This window comes from Sphaeramia orbicularis, chromosome 24 (assembly GCF_902148855.1).
Source record: "Sphaeramia orbicularis chromosome 24, fSphaOr1.1, whole genome shotgun sequence".
Lineage (NCBI taxonomy): Eukaryota > Metazoa > Chordata > Actinopteri > Kurtiformes > Apogonidae > Sphaeramia > Sphaeramia orbicularis.
In genome coordinates this window covers 46,717,919-46,735,747 of record NC_043979.1, presented here as the reverse complement: position 1 = coordinate 46,735,747, position 17,829 = coordinate 46,717,919, and the positions used below count along the sequence as shown (strand labels likewise).

At 36.8% G+C, this 17,829-nt stretch overlaps 1 protein-coding gene across 1 annotated transcript in view; it reads left to right on the top strand.

The window, feature by feature from the left end:
• LOC115414884 (protein FAM184A-like) overlaps window positions 1-16,879 on the top strand; it is a 53,060-nt gene extending 36,181 nt beyond the window's left edge. Inside the window, exon 5 of the mRNA XM_030128246.1 lies at window positions 16,787-16,879. Within this exon, the coding sequence (XP_029984106.1) occupies window positions 16,787-16,879 (93 nt within the window). The remainder of the gene's footprint in view (window positions 1-16,786) is intronic.
• The last annotated feature ends 950 nt before the right edge of the window (window positions 16,880-17,829 follow it).

The window sequence follows — 17,829 nt, the reverse complement described above, 5'->3', positions numbered from 1 at the left end:
GAACGACAGAAGTGCACAGGGAACGGACACCAAACACAGACTGCGTCTCAGTCAGATCAGTAGTCACTTTTCCACTGGACATCTACGCAAAACTTTACCAATATTTACTAAATGTCGGAGAAAAAAAGTGCGTAATGTCGGTTTTCCCATTAAATCACAAATGCGATGATTTGTTTATTTATGATCGCAAGATGACACAAGAAGTCATTCCATAAACATGGCGACAATCGTAAATATGGTGTTGACTTACAGATATATTCATTATTATTATTATTATTATTATTACAGTTACTAGTAGGGGTGTGTATTGGCAAGAATCTGGCGATACAATACAAATCACAATGCTAGGATCACGATACGATATATTATGATATATCATGACACTGTTTAAAAGTTGTTTGTTTTGTTACTTTTTTTTTTAAGGTTATTTCCTAGAAGGTTACACCAGATATTTGCGCAAATACTGAACATATTTTTATTTAATCAGAACAGGATCTAATGCTGTAACGCCAAACTGTCCTCTGTAAAAACTTAAACCTTAAATTATGTTTCACAGACATTACTGTTCTATTCTATTCTATTCTATTCTATTCATTCTATGTGTATATATACTGTATATATGTGTAGACTCTCCTTGTAGAAGCTCCACAGTCCAAAGTCAGTGTGAAATCGGAGCCTTTTAACTGTTGTTGTGTCTTAAACTGTGGTGAAAGTCCTTTTGATTTATTCAGGAACCGACAAAACAGAACATTTGCATTTAGAGCTTTTCTGAAAAACACCAGTGCACTGCATGTGTTTGACACAACAGACCAGGGTTTGAGTTCCACTGCAGGCTTCATGTCAGCCCAGAGCTGGTGCGGGTTCTGGGTCTGAACCTGGTGCTGAAACTGTGGCTGAAACTGGGTGGAAACTGATGCTGAAACGGGACTGAAACTGGGCGTAAACTGGTCTGAAACTGGGCTTAAACTGGGCGGAAACTGGTGCTGAAACTGGACTGACACTGGTCTAAAACTGGGCTGAAACTGTTGCTCAAACTGGTGTTAAACTGGTCTGAAACTGGTCTAAAACTGGTCTGAAACTGGTCTTTAACTGGTGCTGAAACTTGTGCTGAAACTGGTCTTAAACTTGTCTTAAACTGGTCTGAAACTGGTCTTAAACTGGTCTGAAACTGGTCTAAAACTGGTCTGAAACTGGTCTAAAACTGGTCTGAAACTGGTCTTTAACTGGTGCTGAAACTTGTGCTGAAACTGGTCTTAAACTTGTCTTAAACTGGTCTGAAACCGGTGCTGAAACTGGTCTTAAACTGGTCTGAAACTGGTCTAAAACTGGTCTGAAACTGGTGCTGAAACTGGTCCTAAACTGGGCTGAAACTAGGCTTAAACTGGGCTTAAACTGGTCTGAAACTGGGCTTAAACTGGGCGGAAACTGTTGCTGAAACTGTTGCTCAAACTGGGCTGAAACTAGTCTTAAACTGGGCTGAAACTGGTCTTAAACTGGTCTGAAACTGGTGTTAAACTGGTCTGAAACTGGTCTTAAACTGGACTTAAAATGGTCTTAAACTGGTCTGAAACTAGGCTTAAACTGGGCGGAAACTGGTGCTGAAACTGTTGCTCAAACTGGGCTGAAACTAGTCTTAAACTGGGCTGAAACTGGTCTTAAACTGGTCTGAAACTGGTGTTAAACTGGTCTGAAACTGGTCTTAAACTGGACTTAAAATGGTCTTAAACTGGACTTAAAATGGTCTTAAACTGGTCTTAAACTGGTCTTAAACTGGGCTGAGCAGGCTGATCCCACATGGCAGTTTGCGTTTAATTCAGGCCAAACTTTGCGTTTCCTCGTCGGCTCAAACTCATTTCCAGGGCGCCGCTGCTTATGCACCCGCTGAACATCCCATAATTAGCTGACGGATTAAGGTGCACCTTACAGCTGAGCAGATCCCAGGCACACATTCTAATTAAAGTCATTAGCCGTCCTATCTGCGTGTCTGCTTGGTTACACTCGTTCCTGTAAATGCAGAATATTCAGTCTGTGGAAATGAGCCGGTGCTGCCGTGGTGGGCGGGGCTTAGACTTGGGAGGAAACTTGAATACGGTCTGAGAGGAACACGTAGAAGTGGAAAAGCATCGCACAGACGCTCTGAAGAGTCGAAGGTCGACACTGATTTAAATATCCTGAAAGAAAGTTACCATTTCGAACCAACAGCTGAAGACGCTGCTGCCAAGTCTGGTTGAAGGGAGGAAACTGGAGCAAAACGGAGGAAAAATAAGCAAAATATTTGATAAAAGTGGTCTGTTCGCCCTTAAAAACCAAAAAAATCTACTGATCTAAACTGTTTAAGACCTGGTGATCCACCAATCCGATCAATACATGTCAATAATTGGTGTAAAATGCAGTTTGACCTCAGTTATTCACAGGGTAAAATGGTCAAATCTTGTGAAATGAGAATAAAATGAGCAAAATACTTGGAAAATAAGGGGAAAATGACCCAAAAAACCTTAAATTATGGCATAAAAGTGAAGAAATCCTTCTAAATTGAGGAAAAAATTTGCAAAATACTTGAAAAATGAAAAAAAAAAAAAAAAATCACTTCGTGTTTATTCTGTGAACCCTCAAAAACTAAACCATCCACTGATCTAAACTGTTTAACACCTGTTGATCCATTAATCCTATCAATACATGTGAATAATTGGTGTAAAATGCACTATTACTTCAATTATTCTTTGGGTAAAATGTACAAATCTTGTAAAATGAGAATAAAATGAGCAAAATACTTGGAAAATAAGGGGGAAATGAGCCCAAAAAACCTTGAAATGTGGCATAAAAGTGAAGAAATCCTTCTAAGTTGAGGAAAAATGGGTAAAATATTTGAAAAAAAGTAGTCTGTTAACCTGTTGATCCACTAATCCTATCAATACATGTCAATAACTGGGGTAAAATACAGTTTTACTTCAATTATTCATAGGGTAAACAGTACAAATTTTGGAAAATGAGAACAAAATCAGGAAAATACTTGAAAAATCACCCAAAAAATTTTAAAAAGTGGCATAAAAGTGAAGAAATCCGACTAACTTGAGGAAAATTTTTCAAAATACTTGAAAAATGAGGAAAATTCCTCATTTCGTAACATCCAGAACCCTGAATTTATTCTATTAACCCTTAAAAACCAAAAGCATTTAAACTGTTTAATACCTGCTGATCCATTAATTCTATTAATACATGTAAATAATTGGTGTAAAATACAGTTTGACCTCAATTATTCATAAGGTAAAATGTACAAATCTTGTAAAATGAGAATAAAATGAGCAAAATATGTGAAAAATGACCCCAAAAACCTTGAATTATGGCATAAAAGTGAAGAAATCCTTCTAAATTGAGGAAAGAATTAGCAAATACATGAAAAATGGGCGGGGGAGTAAATAAATAAATCATTCATCTCCTGTATTTATTCTGTTCACCCTCAAAAACCAAAACCATCTACTGACCTAAACTGTTTAATACCTGTTGATCCATTAATTCTATTAATACATGTGAATGGTATAAAATACAGTTTGACCTCAATTAATCATAAGGTAAAATGTACAAAACTATTAAAATGAGAATAAAATGAGCAAAATAAGTGAAAAATGACCCAAAAAACCTTAAAATGTGGGATAAAGGTGAACAAAATCCTTCAAAGTTGAGGAAAAAATTTGCAAAATACTTAAAAAATGAGGAAAATTCATCATTTCATAACATCCATAATCCTGTTTTTATTCTGTTAACCCTTAAAAACCAAAAAACCATCTACTGACCTAAACTGTTTCAGACCTGCTGATCCACTAAAACTATCAGTACATGTCAATAACTGGTGTAAAAATAAATAAATAAATAAATAAATAAAATGGCTGTCTTCTATATGTACATAGTCTATATATTTATTCTTTAGTGTTTTTAGGTTGAGGAACAGACTAAATACAGGGTTCTGGATGTTATGAAATGATGAATTTTACTCAGTTTTCCAGTATTTTGCAAATTTTTTCCTCAGTTTAGAAGGATTTTTTCACTTTTATGCCATAATTCAAGTTTTTTTTGGGGTCATTTTTCCCTTACTTTTCCAAGCATTTTGCTCATTTTATTCTCCTTTTACAAGATTTGTACATTAAACTGCATTTTAATTTTCAAGATTAAAAATGATAAATAAAAAGAACACAAAAGAGAAAATAAAAACACTAAAGAATATGTTCATCAGTGTAAATACATGAAAGATAAGTGTATCACGACTAAAATTGCACTTATTTTACTGAAGAAATTTCAGGTTGTTCATTTTGTTCACATTTTTAAGGAGACTTTGTAAATGGAAACATTTTCATATTGTAGTTTCACTTTTTTCCACTTTAAACCAAGAAAAAAAATTAAGTTATTATTATTATTATTATTATGATGTTAGGTTATTATGCTATTTTCGAAGAAATTTCAGTAAAATTTGTTTTTTTTTAAGGATAATTTCTAGTTATAAACATTTTCATCCTGTAATTTTACTGGTTTTCCACTAAATCAGAGATCAAAGTTTAAAGTTTCCATTAATTCTAGGTTATTATATTATTATTCTACTGCTCTGGCCCATTTCAGATCATATTCATGACACTTTTAGATAAAAAAAAAAAATATAGATACATATGCGTATATATCACAATGTCCATTTACCAGGAATCCCTAATTCAGGACTCTAATGAAATGAGATATTAAATTTCTAATTAGTGAATGATTAAAGGATAATGAGGTAAAGATAATTACATGGTCCGAAACCTCAGCGCGGCTCAGGAACTCATCATGGTCTCATAAATTGAAGTCATTATAACGAAGGAAAATTAGATCGAAGACAAAATGAAGATTGACAAACGAGTTAAACACCGTTCCTCTGTTTTCCTCCATCAAACACGTGTCGAATAAATAGAATGTTAATTGCTTTTTTTTCTTCTTTTTTTTGGGTCGATAGAGTCTTATTTTTTGTCGCTTAAGACGAACGAGGCGAATAATTAACCATCGAGTGAGAAATCGGACCGTTTTCGCTCGTGTATTTGTCTTTAAATTGACAGAGGAGTGACAAATTAAAGGAAAAACCTGAGTAGATGAATGAAGTTTTAAATGGTGTCGTTTGATGAATTAGTGCAAAGTGGCAACAAGATGAACGGTTTCTTTTTTAGTATTTTTATGAATAAATGATAGTTAATATTCAAAAAGGCCTTAATTAACCACTCTAAGATGTTTGTTACCTTTATTATAATAATAATAATAATAATACATTTTATCATAGGCGCCTTTCAGGACACTCAAGGTCCCCGTACAAAGTTGTTAAAAGTAAATCAAATAAATAAAACACAATTAAAATGACACATGTACATATAGAAAACACAGGTTCATAAAATGGCGGTAAATAAAAGTGAAATTGGAATTGAGTCAGGCTTTCTGAATATATATATCTATTAATATGACTATAAATGTTAATAAAAGCGAAATAAACACGGTCATTGCTGCAGTTTAAGATAATTTATTTTAAGTTTTATAATTTGATCATTATATTATATTATTTGCAACATTGTTTATTATACCACATTTTTTACTGTTGATCAACATTTATTTATTTATTTATTTATACTTCAGTATGTTTTACCAAAGTGCATTTTTTGTGTTTTATTTTACTGTTGCCTTTATTAGCTTTCACTTTATTAGCTTTTATTAACCTGTTACCCATCACTAAACTACACTGAAAAGAATTGTTGGACAGACGGTTTAACCCATAAAGGCCCAGCGCTACTTTTGTGGCAGTTTCTAAATGAGTTTTTCTCCATATTTAACCTTTCTTAAAAAATTTATCACCATTTATTATTGTGTTTTGCATTTTTTTCAGGGAAAATTAGGCATTTTCCTACATTTATTTTACTGATCGTTTAGATGTGAAAGGGTTAAAGCTCAGAGTAAAGTTAAGGGATTTTATATCAAAAACAGAGAAAACTGAATTGATTTTGTTCTTTTTTTTTGTTTTTTTGGCTTATTTCATCCATGTTATTTATTATTTTGTACATTTTCTTATTCACTTGTGTTCATTTTGTTCATTTCATTCATTATTTTACTTGTTTTTCTTCATTTTGTTGCCCTTTTTTTTAGTTTTTGTTGTTCAAATTACTTCAGTTTGTGGATTATTTTTCATGTTACTTATTATGTTGCAGATTTATTATTCATTTTTGTTCATTTTATTCATTACTTTGGCTGTTTTTAATCATTTTGCTGCTTATTTTGTCCTTTTTACTTTATTTTAGTAAATGTTTGGCTTATTTTTTTCGACATTATTTATTATTTTGTGGGTGTTTTATTCATTCTTGGTCATTTTATTTATTAATCGATATAAACCCAGTGTCTCCATCCACTGTCATTGATCCAACTCCATGGGTTTTACTGGTGAATTAATGTTGTAGAAGATGACGGTGTTTCCACGGTAACTACATAGCCTCTGAACGTCCAAATGGGTCATATCTGATGACCATGAAAAGATGAAGAACTGTATTTTACACCAATTATTGACATGGATTAATAGGATTATTGAGTCAACAGGTATTAAACAGTTTAGATCAGTCGATGGTTTTGGTTACCGGTGGCTTTTTGGGTCTTTATGGGTTAAAGATTGAAATATTTTAATACTTAAACACATTTTTTTGTTTTTTAGTATTTAGCTTTACAAATACATGTAGTAACTAGCTTACCCATTAACTTCCACTACATTTTTTGGTTGCTTTTTATTACGTAGTTTATTGTGCATTTACTACCATTAACTCTGCATTTCTATGCATTTCTGCAGCTGTAGTTTTTACAGTGCGCACATTTCTTGATGATTACCTGATCCTATATTTCACACATACAACCATGAAACTAAGCTTCTTTTCGCAGCAGACAAATCCAAACCCAGGCCGGTGCCGTGTATCTGTTTGCACAGTGGTTTTGTACAAACCAGAGTGTGTGATGCATAAACAGAGCTGCAGTTGAACCTCGAACTCTGCCGTTCGTGGCTGAACCACTCAGTCTCCGTCCTGAACCACAGCTGCCCACAGTTTAATGCACTTCAACTCCACTTTGTGCCGCTCTCTCATCTGGAATGAACAGGACGGATCGTCAGGGTTGACAAAATGTGGGTATAAAATGCCACGTTTGAACCGTAAAAACTCTAAAACACATTTAACCGTGCGGCGAAAGGAAGCGGAAGGATTTATCATGAATGGAAATGCGTTAAAACTGCTGACGGAGGCGACTTTTCCTCAAGTAGAGCCAAGGTTTTAAGGCAGGGGCGTCAAACCAGAGAAATGATAAGAATGAAAACCTATAAATATCACTGGTCAACAACAAATGTATTGTTTCACTTTTTTGAGCTGATTTAGGATCATTTTGGTGCTGAATCCAAAACTCACATTAATTTTGCTCAATCAGGTCAACTTTCTGAACTATGCTACATATTGGCTTTTGAACATTTTTGCTTACATTTATGGGCATTTTTACATCATATGATACAAAATTCTTTCATATTTCTTGCAATAAACGAGTTCTGAAGATTTTACTTTTGCCAATTTATGATGAATGTTTTTTTTAAAATTACAGGTGAATGAAATGGCTTCGACTAGAAGATCTTGCAAAAATAAACCTGACGTATTCTGCTACATCTGCGCTGAATACACCATTGTACCTAACAGGAATCCTGTTAGAAAATGATTTTTTTTCTCTTAAAACCTATTTGGGATGAGAACTATATAAAAAATCAACTGATAAAGTCACAAAAATGTCATCAATTTTGTGAGAAGATCAAATTTTTCAAAATCAAATTAGCACAAAAACCTGACCTGACTGAGAAAAACAGATGTCATTTTGGATTTAGCGGTGCAAAATGGTCCGAATTCTGTTGAAAAAACCTAGACAACTTGCAAAAAACATTGTTTTGTTACCCAGTGTAATCAGCCCATTGTTTCTCTTAGTGTGAAAAAAGTCAAAATTACCTGAGCAACCGTGTACAAAACTGAAATTTATTTTAAAAAATACGTACAATTATGTTAATTAACAAACAATATTATGGCTTGGCTTAATATTAACACAACTTACAGAACACAGTGGGTCTAAAAATACATCAGACATTTAAAAACAGGCAGAATATTGGTCAAATTGAATGGGTTTTTCTCACAAATTTCACGCTGTTCATATTTGTTCAGGTTATTCAACTTTTATTGTGAAAGGATAGTTTGAAATCTGAATATTTTCATAGTGTAATGTACATTTTTCTCTTTGTTTTAGTGCAAAGTTAGGAAAGTGACATGAATAACCTGAACAAAACTGACATTTCTTTAAAAAAAAATGCAATTTTAATAATATTCTGCCTCAACTTGTCGTTTATACACATTCATTACAGATCAGAAATACAAAGGAGCAAAACATTTAAGTGTAAAATTGCACTTAATTTTCTTTAAACATTTCAGGTTGTTCATATTTGTTCAGGTTATTTATTTATTTATTTATTTAAACACATATCTTTATTCCATTTTTAACAAATTACATATCTTTTCTGATATGAATTGGTAACATTGTGGGAGGTTATACTCATTTTATTGTTAAAGAATAGTTTGTTAATGTAAATATTTTTTTTTAATGTTTTTTTTTTTTGCACTAAAGCAAAGAGAAACATTTGTAGTTGTTATTATTTATAGGTTATTATGCTGTTATTGTACTCGACATCCCCTGACTGTTCATATCTTCAGTGTAATTTTTGCTAATTTGACCCACGGCCTGGATTAGACTCTTTTTCGTCCCGGTTTTGGGCCACGGGCCGTATGTTTGACCCCCTATTTCAAGGGTTAAAGCGCAGTCCATCGTCAAACAGAGAAAAAGTGTGAAAACATGTCAGTGTTTGTGTACAGCAGTAATGATGACGTTAATTGCCTGTTAAACCGGTTTGCCACTAAACTGATTACCCTCTACCAGTCATCGTCTCTAAAAAGGTTCTGCCGCTCAAATGACAAGCCCATAGCTGCTGTTGTACCAATTAAACACTGCGTCTCCAGTCGCCCTCCTTCCACTCGGTTAACGATTCTATCCCCCAGTGTGCACAAATCGATACTCTGCCTCCACTGACAGAAGTCACATGTGGTTCGCTGACAGTGTTCAAACTAAACCCTCGTCTGTGAAACTGGAACTGCAGACCGACTGCAACACACGATGGCAGAGTTTAGTGGTTTTGTGTTTGACAGTTTGTTAACCCTTAGATGCACCAGTGTCTGGACCCTCCACTCAGACAATAATGAATAAACAGATAATGACCCGTGGCATTTATCATGAGTTTATATGAGTTTCAGTGCCAGTTTTGTCCTGTGAAAAATAATCATTTGTAGAATATTTTGGCCCACAAAAGAATGATTTCATGTCTGAATTTTTTTATTTATTTATTTTTTACAATTTTAAAAGGTTTCTTTTTAAATATTTGTAAAATTGGAAATGCAAAGTATATACAGGATGTAATGTATAGATATAATATATAGTAGAACAGTGTCAACATCCATTTAGTGACTGAGTCCTTCGGTTTTACTGTTGAATGAATCACAGGTTCAGATGAAATATCACTGAAAATCAATGCAGGTCATTTTGACCCAAATATAGAGTAAAAAACTGAATCAGAATATTTTATTAATCCCACTAAGTGTTACAGTAGTGCAAGTAGGGCTGCTTGATTATAGAAAAAAATAATCACGATTATTTTAGTAATAATTGAAATCACGATTATTAAAAACGATTATTTGTTAACCTTAAAGTTGTTTATTTTTTTCTTGCAAAGCAATGTAAAATATACTCTTTAAACATAAAAAGCTTTTAACCATTAAAACAAAGTATTTTCACTTTTGTATGAAACAAAAAAATCTTTGAATGCAAATAAGTGTACTGTAAATTCAAGTATGTTTCCTTTTGTAAATAAATAGTGCACTGGAATTAAACTGCTATAGAGTTGACATAGAACTGTAGCAATAAAAAAAAAAAAAAAACTCACGTAAAGTGCAAATTATAAATTCAAGTATGTTCAGTGTAGTATGAAACATAGTAAATTCAGTGGCATGCTGTGAGGTTTCAGTTCAGGCCTTCTGTATACATCAGCCATCTAGAATACATACGTTAGGGTTATACGGGTTAGGGTTAGGTTAATACGGGAGTTGCAGCGTAAAGAGATTCGGAAACTGAAGACTGCATTGCGGACGAAGTTGTTTTATGTGTTTTAGTTTTTCATAAGATTATGATAAGGTGGCGGTGGTTAAACTTTAGATGGTTACAAAGGTTTGTTGTGTTAGCGGTCGGTGCGGACACAACTACGAAACACTTTTTGCACGTGATGTGTTTTGCTCTTCGTCTTCTTCATCAAACCCAAAGTGATTCCATACAATTGAATTGGACTTGCCTTTTTGTTTACCAAGCACTTCTGCTGTGATTCTCCTGCTATTTTTCCAGACCGCTAGGTACAACTTTCCTCTTGGGGTGGACCTGCCGGCTAGCAGGCAGCAGTAGCTTAGAGGGGGGCGGGGCAGAGCAGCTCATGGTAGCTTGCGTGCGCATGAATTAAAACGACTCAAAATTAATAATCGTTTTTTCTCGATTACATAATTTTTGTAATCGTTGCGTGTAATAATTGAAATCGTAATTGAATTTCGATTAATTGCACAGCCCTAAGTGCAAGTATAACTAATAAAGTAAAATAAATATAAAAATAGCATCTCCTAAGACCCAGAAAAGAGTTTATACATATACATAGATCCTCCTGAGACCCAGGAAAGTACAAGGTTTTTTTTGTTTTTTTAATTAAATAATTGCTGATATTGGAAACATCATGATGCAACATTTTTTTAGATGCATTTTTTTATGTAATGTCCTTTGAGGTGGACAGTTTTTTTTTTGTATAAAGCTGTGAAACTCTTTTCTGAGTCTTAGGAGATATTATATATAATATTATTATATATATATATAACCACACACACACACACACACACACACACACATATATGTACCAGTTATATGTACTAAAACAATATTACAACAGTCATTTGTCCAATATGTACTAGACAATATTATCAATGTGATAATTAAAGAAATGTACATAAATAGCTAGGTAGGGGTAGAAATACAAAAACTACAACTTCACCACAACTAGGCTATAAATTGTAGGTTAAAATGTAGATGGCATGATGTCAGTATGAAATACTAACAGCTTTTCCTTACAAAGGTATTATAATAAATCCACCTCAGTGAGTCATTTGGACCCACTTCTGCATCTAAAGGGTTAAAACAGCTTCCATCCATGTCCAGTCCATTGTTCAGTCTCATATTTCTGATATTTCGGCTGTTTCTGTGTTTCCACCTGTTATGGACTCACACTGACAGGACACAACTGTTCCAGACACCAAAGTGGAGTTAAAGGTGCTGAGATGGTCGTCATTATGATCAAAGCCTCATCAGCCTCCATGTGAGGGATGAGCAGCGTGTGTGTGTGTGTGTGTGTGTGTGTGTTCATTCTGGGTTTGTTCAGAGTCATTAGATCCGCTGAGGCTGTTCGACCGTCTTGTTGTTGAAAACAGGAAACTTTTCGTCTGTGTTTGTCAGTGTTTATCCACTGATTCAAGAACAGAACATTTACCGTCAGCCCATCAGACACCATCTGAACCCAGACATGACCCAAAAGCATCTGCTCATCTGGAATGTTTAATAACTGTTACATACATGTCAATTGGTGTAACAGTTTTTTTTACAGTTTTTCATCTTTTCATGGTCATCAGATATGACCCATTTGGACGTTCAGAGGCTCCGTAGTTACCATGGAAACACCGTCATCTTCTACAACATTGATTCACCAGTAAAACCCATGGAGTTGGATCAATGACAGTGGATGGAGACACTGGGTTTATATAGATGAATTAATAAAATGAACAAAAAGGAATAAAACACCCACAAAATAATAAATAATATTAAAAAAGAGCAAAACATCTCCATTATCTTGGATTTCAGAATGCCTCAATTTAACCCAAACTAACCAATGCAATATTTATCCCACCAGAAAACTATATTCTGTCATTAATCATTAGGGATGGGAATCGTTAAGACTTTAACGATTCCGATTCCATTATCGATATTGCTTATCTATCCAATTCCTTATCGATTCTCATTGGGTGAGGGAATAAAGAGTACAAACAGGTGTGTTTGCATTAACTGTCTGTTTATTTCCATCTGCACAGAAAATAGAACATATACAGTATGAAACTAATAATAAGAACAGATGACGCCTGGTCTGGGGGGGGGTGTGGTGGGGGGGCGTACAGTGAAAGTGAAACTACAGACTCTTTACTAATTCCTCTATTTGCTGCATTTCTACTACGTGGAACCGGTTCAACTCGGCTCGTCTCCCGTTGTTGGTCACCTCATTTCCTTTCCCTTCTTACTTCAGAAACTTGTATTTGAGAAGTTACGACGTTTGTTGCCCACACCAGAACCAGAACCGGCCTGGTGTTCACTCTGCCGCTACATTCACAAGCACCGCTAAGAAAGAATCAATAATACAATCAAATGATTCACATGCTGTGGACAAATGTTTGAGGATACTGGAGGGATTCCACTTTAGAAGACATGGAAGCTTTGACAGTGTTCAGTGGACTGGTGTGGTCTGTTTGGACCTGGTCTGGTCTGTTTAGACCTGGTGTGGTCTGTTTGGACCTGGTCTGGTCTGTTTAGACCTGGTGTGGTCTGTTTTTAGACCTGGTCTGGTTCTGTTTGGACCTGGTGTGGTCTGTTTAGACCTGGTCTGGTCTGTTTGGACCTGGTGTGGTTTGTTTGGACCTGGTGTGGTCTGTTTAGACCTGGTGTGTTCTGTTTGGACCTGGTGTGGTCTGTTTGGACCTGGTCTGGTCTGTTTAGACCTGGTCTGGTCTGTTTGGACCTGGTTGTGGTCTGTTTGGACCTGGTGTGGTCTGTTTAGACCTGGTGTGGTCTGTTTAGACCTGGTGTGGTCTGTTTAGACCTGGTCTGGTCTGTTAGGACCTGGTGTGGTCTGTTTGGACCTGGTGTGGTCGTTTTAGACCTGGTCTGGTCTGTTTAGACCTGGTCTGGTCTGTTTAGACAGTGGTGTGGTCTGTTGGACCTGGTCGGGTCTGTTTAGACCTGGTGTGGTCTGTTTGGACCTTGGTCTGGTCTGTTTAGACCTGGTGTGGTCTGTTTAGACCTGGTCTGGTCTGTTTGGACTGGTGTGGTCTGTTTAGACCTGGTCTGGTCTGTTTGGACCTGGTGTGTTTGTTTGGACCTGGTGTGGTCTGTTTAGACCTGGTGTGGTCTGTTTGGACCTGGTGTGGTCTGTTTGGACCTGGTTTCTGGTCTGTTTAGACCTGGTCTGGTCTGTTTGGACCTGGTGTGGTCTGGTTTAGACCTGGTCTGGTCTGTTTGGACCTGGTGTTGTCTGTTTAGACCTGGTCTGGTCTGTGTTGGACCTGGTGTGGTCTGTTTGGACCTGGTGTGGTCGTTTAGACATGGTGTGGTCGTTTTAGACCTGGTCTGGTCTGTTTAGACCTGGTCTGGTCTGTTAGACCTGGTGTGGTCTGTTTGACAGGTGTGGTCTGTTTAGACCTGGCTTGGTCTGTTTGGACCTGGTGTGGTCTGTTTGGACCTGGTGTGGTCTGTTGGACCTGGTGTGGTCTGTTTAGACCTGGTTGTGATCTGTTTGGACCTGGTGTGTCTGTTTTAGACCTGGGTGGTCTGTTTGGACCTGGTGTGGGGTCTGTTTAGACCTGGTGTGATCTGTTAGACCTGGTGTGGTCTGTTTGGACCTGGTCTGGTCTGTTTGGACCTGGTGTGGTCTGTTTGGGACCTGGTGTGGTCTGTTTGGACCTGGTGTGGTCTGTTTAGACCTGGGTGTGGTCTGTTTGGACCTGGTGTGGTCTGTTTGGACCTGGTCGGGTCTGTTTGGACCTGGTGTGGTCTGTTTAGACCGGTTCTGCCCTCAACACCATGTTGTCTACGTTCTGACCAAAACAATGCAGCGTACGTGTGACGTCCATCGTGCATGCACAATGAAGGTGGAATCCATAAGCAGAATCGTTAAGGAGGCAGGTAAACGATTCCAAGGAGTCGAGCTACTGGGAACCGGTTCTCAAAAAGAACCAGTTCTCGATTCCCATCCCTATTAGTCATTATTATTTTGTATCCCAGGCCTGTGTTAGAAAAGAACATCTGAATTCAACGTGTCCACATACTTTTGTCCACATACTGTTTCATGGAGTCCCCAGTGTAAAAGAAGCAGCGTTCATGTAAATTATGTCACCGTAGTCCAGATGAAGCGTGTGTCTGAGCCTGTTCTCCCAGGAGGTCCGTCCATCACACACAGATTATACAGTTGTAGATTTTCCCCGTTCTTCCTGTTGTACTAATTATTCAAATGTGAAAACCCTCCTGGATGTTCCCCTTCTTCTACACTTCCAGTTGCTTTTGCCTCAGTCTGATATCGGGTCAGTAATCCTCCTGTTCCTCCCATAAATGCGCTGGACGCTGGAGGGATCAGATCAATGTGTGTGAGACGACCTCAGCGCTGAAGCGGTGCTGTACGCCTGTTTTCAGTCTACACTGGACCTACTCTGACCTGAACCACATTCACAGTAGATCACTCCTCACCGGTCATAATACCCCCACCACCACCACCACCACCACCACCACCCTCAGAGACACATGAGCTCTGAATAAACTGTTTATTTTCGCTTTGGAGCGGCAGCAACAAATCAGCACAGATACGTTATCACAGACGAAGCACGGCGTTAAAGTATAGTTATTTTTACGTTTCTGTAAAAAAAGACTATGATCAGCAGCAATAATAGTAGCGGGGGGGATAAGTCGAAAATGGAACAAAATGGCAACAGATTGCAAGGAATTTGGAAGTGACGATAAAACAGTGTATTTTGAACAATTTTCTTTCTTTCTTAACCTCCAAAGACCAGGAAATGTCAGCGAGAGTACCCGCGTTTTTGTTTTCTTTTATTGATCAGTGCCTCCATTGGAAACCATCATGATGCAACACTTTTTTCAGATGCAGTTTTTTAAAATTTTTATGGAAGTCCTTTGTGGTGGACAGTTTTCTTTCTTTCTTTTCAGCTTACCGCAATAATAATAATAACCGTGATAATTTGGTCACAGTAACTATGATATGAAATTTCCAATCGTTAAATCCTTAATTATAACCTTGGTTCTCGCTAACGTTGTGTCTTAATGAATGTATAAAACAGGGGTGTCAAACATGCGGCCACGGGGGCCAAATGTGGCCCACCAAAGGGTCCAGTTCAGCCCTGGGATGTTTTTGCTTAAGTGCAAAATTCCACAGTCTTGAATTGAATTAAGCAAAAAAAAAAAAAAAAAAGCTTGAATTAAGGCAAAATCTTGAATAAAGCCAAAAAAAAAAATCTTCAATTAAAGCAAAAAAAAAAAATCTCAAATTTAGCAAAAAATCTTGAATTAAGCAAAAAAAAATCCTCAATTAAGTAAAAAAAATCTTGAATTAAGCCCAAAAAATGTAGAATTAACAACCGTAATTTTTTTTCTTTGTTTTAGTGCAAAAAATAACATTAATTATGAAAATATGTACATTTACAAACTATCCTGTAACAATAAAATGTGAATAACCTGAACAAATATGAACAACCTGAAATGTCAAAGAAAATTCAGCACAATTTGAACAGTTTTTTCTTCCTGTTCCTCAGTGTTTAGTGTCTGTAGATCTGATCCAGAATGCACATGGACTAATGAGAAGTGGAGGAATAATATTGTTAAATTGCACTAAATTTTCTTACGTTTTTTAATTTAAATTTCATTTTTTTTCGTTTTTTTTTTTTTTGGATAGTTTATAAAAGTATAGTATTTTCATAATTTAACCCTTTCATGCATGATTAATGAGAACCTTAGTTGAGTTTTTTTTTGTTTTTTTTGAGTGTTTTTATCCCTCCGTAGGCATGAAAAAAAAACAAAGAGATTGAGGTTTTTTGGGTTTTTTTTTCATAGATTTCAAAAATGTCCACTCAGCTACACCATGGATTTTATTCTTGAAGCAAAGAGAAACAGTATTTAAAACCCAATATCATAAAGTGATCTGAAAACAAGTGAAATGAAACCCTGTTTAAGCCGCTAATCTGATGTTCTCTCACATTTGAACATCTTCTAATCTAGTTATTACTCACTTCATGGAGATAATATGCAAAAAAAAAAACAAACAATTAACAATTGATTTCCAATCAAGAACCAATCAAACCAGTAAAGTTACAGTATGGAATGAATTGCAGTTTATGGGATGATGTATAAGCCTCCACTGTGTTGCATGATGTGGAACTAAAACACTAACCCATGAATCTACAAGAGAACAGCTGGAGAAGAAATGTCCACTGGAGGGGGCAGTGCATGACAGGGTTAATGGGGGTTTTTTTTGCACTAAAACAAAGACAAAAATTGGAGTTGTCATTATTTATAGGTTATTATGTAAGTATTTGTCTGGTCCGGCCCACGCAGATCAAATTTAGCTGAATATGGAACTGATCTAGAATGCCTCTGACAGCCCTGGTATAAAACCTACAAAAAAACTCCTGTAGTGTTGTTAGATCGCTGCGATAGTGTTAGGACACACAGTGGGTTTGCATAGATAATAATAAACACCCACTTCTGGGAAATAGAATAAAAGTTAAAAAGTTCAGCGAACATTCTCAGTATTTTTTGGTGTTTTTGACAGCGGCAGTCGTCTGGTCACGGAGCAGCTGTACGAGGCTTCGCAAAAGTCTCCGTGGAGTTTCTCAGCTGTGACTTTCCCACAGCTGACAGATGAAATTTGTGGCGTTTGGCGTCGCCGTATCGATCCGCCGCGACCGCTGTCATTTATGCAAAGTCCCCCAAGGACGCCAAGGCATCGAGCTGAGGAGACGAGAAGGCGGAGGCGTTACCGTCCACGGTCTGCGTTCACGCCTTCACACCTCATCCCTCACCGTCCGTCACGGTCGGAATCACCGCCGTCACATGTTGGGGTTTTTACACGGCTCTAACCTTTAACTTTAGCCCCAGTCGATGGCAGCTGAGCTTGAGGAAGGCTTTCTTCTTTGAACACTTTTAAAGGGCGTGTGTTTCATCTGACACAGGCTGTGACAGACGTGGCCATCGATGGGATTAACTCAGACCAGCCACCGTCAGCATTCCACTTATAGCCTGATCCGTTATCAATTCTCATATTTGATTAGTGTTTTCTGTGTGTATGTGTGAGTGTGTGTGTGCCTGTGGGGGGGGGGGGGGGGCGGGGGGGGCAAGGTGTCAGTGATGGTGAACCACTATTCAGGCATCAGTTCAAGCTGTTTTATTGTCTTTGTGTGTTTGGTTGGATTGTCTTTTCAGTTTCAGGTTTCAGGTGTCCTTTTGGAATTTTTGTTTTCATTTTCATAACATATATAATTACATACCCCGATGTAGAAGGTTTATTTATACAGCCGAATGGATGGATGGATGGATGGATGGACTGAGCTATGGATGATGACTTTTATTTATTTGTTTGTTTGTTTGTTTGGTGTTTTGTTGTGCTGTGTTGTGTGTGTTTGTGTTGTCTGGTTAAAGCCACATGTTCACAACTGGATTCATCCAACTGCTGCACTATAAGTTTTTTCTAGGATAATAATTCTTTACAAAAAGAAACAAAACAAACAAATCGTGCCTTGTCAAACACATTATCATGATATATCGCGAATATCGTATTGTGATCGCAGAATTGTGACGTACATTGTATGTCCAGGT